The sequence below is a fragment of the Haliotis rubra genome, unplaced genomic scaffold, assembly GCF_003918875.1.
Source record: "Haliotis rubra isolate DU_JTF1 unplaced genomic scaffold, ASM391887v1 Scf666, whole genome shotgun sequence".
Classification (NCBI taxonomy): domain Eukaryota; kingdom Metazoa; phylum Mollusca; class Gastropoda; order Lepetellida; family Haliotidae; genus Haliotis; species Haliotis rubra.
The window spans coordinates 109304-118392 of record NW_025767375.1 but is presented as its reverse complement, the minus strand read 5'-3'; the positions used below and the strand labels follow the sequence as shown (position 1 = coordinate 118392).

Genomic DNA, 9089 nt, shown 5'->3' with positions numbered 1-9089 from the left:
GATACACAATCGAGTCACAATTAATATCACACCATACAACCGCATGCTTCCATTTCATGAAACCTATGGAAATAACTATGGACGTATTCGGCATTAGAAAACAAATGAAAGTCTTACCGCGTAAACAAAAACATAAACATTTTGCGTTTTAGGCTCAGTACCGAAAACACATATATCTAGCTTAATGACAATAAGTCCTCTTTAACCCGGATGTTTTGGAAAACGGAAAACATATCCAGCTTTGCGCAATTCGATATATGTAAATTGATTATAGAAAACTTTGGAAATATGTTTCAGATCCATTATGATGTCATCAAGGAATAACGGTAAATAAGTATCCGCCAATTTCACCTGTGAACGAGTGAGTATGGTTTTACGCCGCTTCCAGCAATATCGCGGCGGGGGACACCAGAAATGGACTTCACACATTGTATCCATGTGGGGATTCGAACCCGGATCTTCGGCGTAACGAGGGAACGCTTTCACCAGTAGCCTACCTCACCGCTTACTTGCACCTGTAATCATAACGATTAATCTTATGCAGGTTTCAGTGATGATACCAAGTGTGCGGGAAAATATGAGCATATCCTGCTCCACATGTGGTACATATCACAAACACATGCAAAGACAAATCAATTGCTCACTTCAACAAAGACAAGAATTGGTATACATGCAACACAGTCAAATTCGGGGACTGCATCGTGCATCAGTGTGGTCACTGGTACATCAACTATGGATATGTTCTCTACTCGTCCACCATCAAGGCCTTGTGTGCTGTACCCACATGTCAGCAACTTTCAGCAACAGCTGTATGACCCTCATTGGAATCTTCGTAGATTGTTTGATTGCACCCAAAAGCTGTGAAACGTAGACGCATCAAAATCCGGAATGATATGAAGCGAAAGTTGAAATCATTACTCTTGTATTACTGTCTAGAGGTTAAATGTTCTTGTTGGTCTTTTTGTTGAAACCACAGTAATGACAAATGCGTTGTAAGCTATGAGCCCAAAAATCATAATGTTAGATTAGATTCCTCGAATCCTGGTGACATTCATAACACATGCATAAATTCATACAATGATGTCCCTTTAGTGACAACCATTGTCAAAACACATTTGAGCCCATTTATCAACCACCTGTGACACATGCTGGTCAAAGAGATCAGCAAGTTCCCAAAACACGTCTATTAACAATTCTATCCAGTATTTGCTGGCAACGTAGATAAGATCACAATACAGATACGGATGGATGGGTACAGACAGTCGCCGGGAGATGGTTACAGATGGGTGCCCAGTCCACTGTTTGCAGATTGCATTTCATTTGCATGTAATACGGACCAGGAAGCAGAGTTCAGGTATGCTATAAAACCAGTTTAGAAAAGCAGCTAACGTTTTCAGAAGCTGGCTGTATTGTATATACTACAAAGACGCGCAGCGGTTCGCTTGTGTTGTTGTATGTAAGTTTCATGTCTTCGACATAGACTATTTAACGAGTGTGTATTTGTTGTGCGTTTCTGTTTAACTTCATATCAGTCCGTGTGAACACCAAGAGACGAGGTCAGAACTTGGCAGAACTTGACTCCTGCTTTACCGCATACCATTGTGCCAACTGTGTACTTTCCACTCACGTACCTGAAAGGAATTTGATCGGACTATTTTCTGCAGATCTACAGATTGACTTCGCTATTTAAAGTTGTCTGTACCCCAACGACAACACGGGGAACAGGCTTTCCTCACAAACCTGAACAGAAAGGAGTTGAATGATGCTTGACCGTCATCATTCACATTACAAGAACATACGAAACTGACTCTCTATTACAAACCTGGAGTTTTGAAAGGTATTCACTGTTCAAGGACAATCAGTGCAGACAGTGTTGGATCAGTTCAAACAATTAATGAACTGCTTCTTAAACCATCAACGCAATTAAATATCTGATCTAAATACTACAATGGGAGCGTACCTATTGGACAGTGTGTAATCTGAATATCGACAGTGAGAGTATAAATAATTATCTATCCGCAACAGAATGGCAAAGAAACCAGAGAAGCTGACATGGCATCCAGGGAGCTATTCCATTAGCTACATCTTAAGGAATCTGAATCCTCCGCAGATCGTCCTGTGTGATCACAGTCGCTGTAAACCGGATGACTCAGGTTGCGGAGTCCCGTGCCTCATGTATTCGGGCACTGACGTCCATGTAGCCCATGGGGTGAGGTTATCGAAGGGGGGCACAGGAGGAACGTTCATGGCGGAATCTGCAGATAAGGTCCAAATACCAGCGTCTTATAAAGGTTTGTGATGTTATTCCAAATGTGCGTTGACATGTTTACTTACTTCCATAATTTTCGATGAAGGAAAATAAGAATGAAATGGGGTCACTGAATTATTGTATGATGTGTTTTTGTTTTGAAAACTGTGTCTTGTTAGTAATTACTTTTCGTAACCCGTGAAGATCCGGGTTAGAAGTGATCTTCAGTAACCCATGCTTGTCGTGAGAGGCGACTAACGGGATCGGGTGGTCAGGCTCGCTGACTTGGTTAACACATGTCATCGTATACCAATTGGGTAGATCGATGCTCATCCTGTTGATCACTGGATTATCTGGTCCAGACTCGATTATTGACAGACCGCCGCCATATAGCTGGAATATTGCTGAGTGTGGCGTAAAACTTAACTCACTAATTCACTAACTTACTTTTAGTTTACGTATTTTCTCGATTAGATCATCATTAGGATGAAGCTTTCCTTTATATAATGAACAGCTCATACGAAAAAATCTATACATATCTTTAGACCCTATTTGAGACATGCGTCTACAACTTACAATGTGTAAACAACACACAAAACTCCATATTTCCAATGTTTCCAATAACATCCCTGCAATCTCCGACTTATTTTCTCAGGTTGGTTTTGTGTGTTTGATGCAAAGACGAGGAAGGATAACAACATCCCAGTCTACCGCAGTGCATCAGACCTGGCTGAGTCTCACTGCGACACATTTCTAATCGGTGGACGCGAAAACTTCAGGTCATGCAGAAGAAGAATGACTATCTTTCACCGAAGCAACTTTTCCCATGTGACGTTTTGGAAATGGGACGTCGATGTAAATTTGGCAAGAAGACCTATTTGCAATGTCGTGATCCAAAAGGTAGAGACATTTATATTCCTTTTGAATGCAAATGTTTGTTCTACATCATCACCAGCAAGATAAAGAAACACAAAGCGTCTATTTTCCAGATTAAAGATGTATTAAGAAAGATGCCATGCATCGTCAAAATCGTTGCTGGTCAAGGCTTGGCGAAAAAGGATTCTTCCCACGGATGGATGAAACTGACACACAAGAGTCGAGATCCTATGATTGTCTGCTCCACTGTCACCCTCAAAAAGAACACTTTGTTAGAAATACCCAAATCATCTCCACTGAGATTCCATGTTGCCACGATGAACAGTGGATGGCGAGAGTATAAAGGATATAAGGATGCACTTCGTTTGTGCCAGGACGAGGCAGGTAGATTCATGAAGTCCATCAAGATCCGCAGAGCTGACAGAAGAGATCCTAAATGTACTATGTCTGTTCCTGGAGGCTGGAAAGACACTGAAGTGGCTCCTGAAGCAACTGCTCAGAAGCGCCATCTGGACAGGTCCGTTATATCAGGACATGGAGCTCATCGGGGTCCAGATATTAAGACTCACCGGGTCTACCAAAAGAGACCATCATTAGATGGTGTGTTCCAACCACCCCCACCGGTACCAGAGGATCCTGTCAGTGAAGATGAATGGGATTGCAGCTATGACTCTGAAGAGTGGGACGATATCCCTGATCTTGCACCTCGACCCTGTTTCAAAGAAAACAGTGCAGGGGATGATTATCTCCATCCAACCATCGAATCAACAAACCAAGGAGGAAACAATGAGTACTTGACGCCATTTCACGAGTCGTATTCTCAATCAAAGCCGCGTCATGTGTCCGTCATTAAAGTCACACAGCCTCCCAAGAAGGAGGACAGTCCTGCTATGAGCAACACATCGGAAGCTGCATCATCCAATACGGGAAATCAGGCAACAGCTGAGTGGGAAGAATCGGATGATGGACATGACTATGTTAATCTTCAGAAATGGGGACTAAATAGCGACAGCGACAGCGACGAGGACTTTCAGGATGTGAGGAAGTTGTCAATACACAGCACCGGTTCTGATTATGAAGTCCCACTAAATAAGGACCCTCTGGTGGAGGAGTTCTACTTTGATGATGGCCATCACAGAATCTACCACCTCCCGAAGGAATGTCCCCGTGTGTCTGTCGCAGACTCTGGATTCGGAGATGACAGCTTAACGTAAAGTCATGCCGTGGCATGTATGTTATGACTCTTTCCCTGATATGATTCATGGAGTTGTAAATGTCACTCAAGTCCGAATCATATGTTCTTTAAAACAATTTCTGATTTTGCTTAGTGTATATTTCAATGGATTGTGTTCAATACATACATCAACATACAGTGTTTAGCACAAATGCCAGTAGACAGTGTTTAGCATATACCGCCAGACATTGTTGAGGATGTACTTCCGCTCTAGTGTCCTTGACCAACATCAGTAGATTGTGTTTCTGGATAACCCACAACAAACGCGTGACAGAATTTTCAGATTTTCACTGAAGGACGTGACAGAGAACTAGGAAATGTATAAATTCCATTCATGTTTCTGTTTGGGATTGAACTATAATAAACTATGTATCCATTGAAGGGACTCAAGGCAAAGATCTTGGTATATAAATACAATGATCATTTTGTAAAAATCACAAATGGCATGAGATACTAGTATATATCACAGGCAGCAGTTGGTGGAATAACGTGTGTGTGTGTGACTGCGTGTATGTGAGTGAGTGAGTGTGAGTGTCTGTGTGGTTGGTTGTGACGATGTGTGTATATGTATCTGTCTATAAATATTACGAATATGCACACAAAAGAATATTATAACTGTGTGTGCTTGTGTGTGTATGTGTGTAAATATATGCCACAAATGCCACATATAATATATATATGTGTGTGTGTGTGTGTGTGTGTGTGTTGTATGTATGACACTGTGTGTGTGTGTGCGCGCGCACACGCACATGTGAACTGAAAGTTTAAAGTTAGATGGAGCCACTGTATTCAACAACAGGCACGGATAATATAAGTCTGTGCGAATATTAGGTCCACGCCTTAGCCGTAGTAGTTTCTCAATCTCCATGGAATAAATATTTCTTGTTTGCTTTGTTTTTTGCAACCAGCAAATGTTAATGGAAACAATCCTTTGTCCAGCGGTGTATTATAATCACCATATTTTCATCATCTTGCAGATGTAACCTTGAAAACCTTGATACAGTACACAATAAACTCGACCAAGTGTTTCATGTCGTTATATTGTCGTACATGTCCATAACCTGACTATATATAGCTAGGCTGCTTGGTGAGCTGACTAACGAAGAATATGTGGCTCGTCATGATGTAAACTATGTGGGATGTGTGGTTTTCAGTCTTTACATAGCCAAACTCCTAAGAAACGTTAACCTGGCTGATTACGTGGGTTGCTCATACTTTCAATCACTGTTTTAGGAACTTGTTAATATTGCAAACGCGTTGAACCCTTGGGGGATGGGGAGGAGGCAGAACATACGCCAATGCATTATGCCTTCAACAGGAACTAAATAAAATGGAATGTGAATAAGTATTGCTCAACTGTGCATTAAGCGATATTTCAGTACTACAACGGCTGGGAAATGGTTTTCACATGATGGGCCTATATATGGAATCGAACTCGGGCCTTCGGCGTGGCGGGCAAATGCTTTAACCATGAAACGTCACCACCCCAACTCAGATGATAGGTTACAGTGGTTACCTTACTGATTAGCACCCTAGTGGGCGTTGGTCGTAGTTCTTTCTGGCTGGCGTTGCTGGTGCCGATGATTGCTCGACACTGACTGACGCAGATATTATTGTGTGCTTTACTTTATTAAGAGCGTTCTGAAATAGCTTTGATCATCTTTGATAAGCTTGATATCAAGCTGAATTTAAAGTATAAAAATTACTAATGGGTTATGGACAGGGTCTATAACATGTATCGATGATTGTGGATACATTATAAGTGGTATCAATAGGGCAAAAACTATCCCTCTTGTTAACCAATCAGAATCCAGAATGTATCACCGTCATTGTTGAGATCGTGCTGAACACAGCCTCGACAAGGAAGTAGGACCCACACGATATTGAGTTGCTTCTGTGTGTTAGCCTACAAAAGGGGTGACGGTGCAGGTTTGTCATAGACAATATTTAAGTAGGGCAATCACAAACATCAACAATTCAGGAAGTGCGCTCTTCTGTGTCTGTTTGCAAGTGTTTAAGTGTATATGATGACTGACCTACTTGTCCCTACAAGGATCAGTTAGGGACCGTTCATACTTTATGGCTGTGTGTGTGTGTGTGTGTGTGTGTGTGTGTGTGAGAGAGAGAGAGAGAGAGAGAGAGAGAGAGAGAGAGAGAGAGAGAGAGAGAGAGAGAGAGAGAGAGAGAGAGAGAGAGAGAGAGAGAGAGATGATTTTAAGGGGGGCACCCATTTTGTTCTGGGGAGGTAGGAGGATCAGCAATTTTGTACACAAGATTCTTTGGTGGGCAGCTATTTTGTACATAATTTTTAAAAAAACATATGCTTTAAAAATATGGAAAGGGAAAGGGGGGCATTGATTTTGTACATGACATGCAGGGGGGTCACTTACTTTGTACATAATTTTAGGGCGGGTCATTCACATTGTACATGCTTCTCCATAAAAATCATCATATAACACCCCCACCCCCACCCACCCCAGCCATAAATTACGAACGACCCCTTATACTTCTTCCTGCTAGGGACCTGGGTACGATTTTTCCGCATGAGTACATTGTCTGAAGCCCATTTCTGGTGTCCCCCGCCGAGACATTACTGGAATGTTGCTAAAACCCAGTTCACTCTTCCTACTAGCCCCTATAGGTATCAGCTATACATCTTCCTACTTGCCCCTATAGGTATCAGCTATACTTCTTCCTACTTGCCCCTATAGGTATCAGCTATACATCTACCTACTAGCCAATATAGGTATCAGCTATACATCTTCCTATTTGCCCCGATAGGTATCAGCTATACATCTTCCTACTTGCCCCTATAGGTATCAGCTATACATCTTCCTACTTGCCCCTATAGGTATCAGCTATACATCTTCCTACTTGCCCCTATAGGTATCAGCTATACATCTTCCTACTTGCCCTATAGGTATCAGCTATACATCTTCCTACTTGCCCTATAGGTATCTTATCAGCTATACTTCTTCCTACTTGCCCCTATAGGTATCAGCTATACATCTTCCTACTTGCCCCTATAGGTATCAGCTATACATCTTCCTACTTGCCCCTATAGGTATCAGCTATACTTCTTCCTACTTGCCCCTATAGGTATCAGCTATACATCTTCCTACTTGCCCCTATAGGTATCAGCTATACTTCTTCCTACTTGCCCCTATAGGTATCAGCTATACTTATTCCTTCTAGCCCCTATAAGCATCAGCTATACTTCTTCCTACTTGCCCCTATAGGTATCAGCTATACTTCTTCCTACTTGCCCCTATAGGTATCAGCTATACTTCTTCCTACTTGCCCCTATAGGTATCAGCTATACTTCTTCCTGCCATCCCCTGTAGGTATCAGCTATACTTCTTCCTACTAGCCCCGATAGGTATCAGCTATACTTCTTCCTGCTTGCCCCTATAGGTATCAGCTATACTTCTTCCTACTTGCCCCTATAGGTATCAGCTATACTTCTTCCTACTTGCCCCTATAGGTATCAGCTATACTTTTTCCTACTTGCCGCTATAGGTATCAGCTATACTTCTTCCTACTTGCCCTGTAAGTATCAGCTATACGTCTCCCTGCTATCCCCTGTAGGTATCAGCTATACTTCTTCCTACTATCCCCTATAGGTATCAGCTATACTTCTTCCTACTTGCCCCTATAGGTATCAGCTATACATCTTCCTACTTGCCCCTATAGGTATCAGCTATACATCTTCCTACTTGCCCCTATAGGTATCAGCTATACTTTTTCCTACTTGCCGCTATAGGTATCAGCTATACTTCTTCCTACTTGCCCTGTAAGTATCAGCTATACGTCTCCCTGCTATCCCCTGTAGGTATCAGCTATACGTATTCCTACTAGCCCCTATAGGTATCAACTATACTTCTTCCTACTTGCCCCTATAAGTATCAGCTATACTTATTCCTACTAGCCCTTATAAGCATCAGCTATACTTATTCCTACTTGCCCCGATAAGTATCAGCTATACTTCTTCCTACTTGCCCCTATAGGTATGAACTATACTTCTTCCTACTTGCCCTGTACGTATCAGCTATATGTCTTCCTACTTTCCCCTGTAGGTATCAGCTATACTTCTTCCCACTTGCCCCTATAGGTATCAGCTATACTTCTTCCTACTTGCCCCTATAGGTATCAGCTATACTTCTTCCTTCTTGCCCCTATAGGTATCAGTTATACTTCTTCCTACTTGCCCCTATAGGTATCAGCTATACATCTTCCTACTTGCCCTATAAGTATCAGCTATACTTTTTAATATAAGCCCCTTAAAGTATCAGCTAGACTTTGTAATCGCCATACGTCTAAGCTATGCTTCTTACTTTTGGCCCCTAGAAGTATATGCTATACTTCTTCCTACCAATCTCCTACAAATTGTCAGCTAATTGTCCTGTTGCTAGACCCTCCTCGTACCAGATATACTGATTCCTACTGACTTGTCATGTTAATTGTATACAAGTGCGTACTTGTCTATATTTGTATCCGTGTCTCCCTTTACGCCTCTGTACAGATGAGGGGATTATCACTTCCCTTTAGCCGATCTCAGTATCAAGTACACTATGTAATGTTACCGTGTGTTGGTATGTGACATTCCACTTCCTGGTAGTCCGTTATAGTGTCACGCTTGACATGTCCTACTAGCCTCTACCACTTCAGGTGAATTTGCTTCTATTAACCTAAACTGTCATACATGTTGTCCCTACCCACTCCGTCCGTGAA

The 9089-nt window shown here is 42.0% G+C and overlaps 1 protein-coding gene across 1 annotated transcript; it reads left to right on the top strand.

Annotated features, from left to right (window-relative positions):
• The first annotated feature begins 1406 nt into the window (after positions 1–1406).
• LOC124257552 lies at positions 1407–5386 on the top strand. The gene is made up of 2 exons (XM_046691650.1): positions 1407–2291; positions 2904–5386. Exon 2 carries the CDS (start codon positions 3031–3033, stop codon positions 4336–4338), a length of 1308 nt encoding a protein of 435 aa, XP_046547606.1. The 5' UTR covers positions 1407–2291; positions 2904–3030; the 3' UTR covers positions 4339–5386.
• The last annotated feature ends 3703 nt before the right edge of the window (positions 5387–9089 follow it).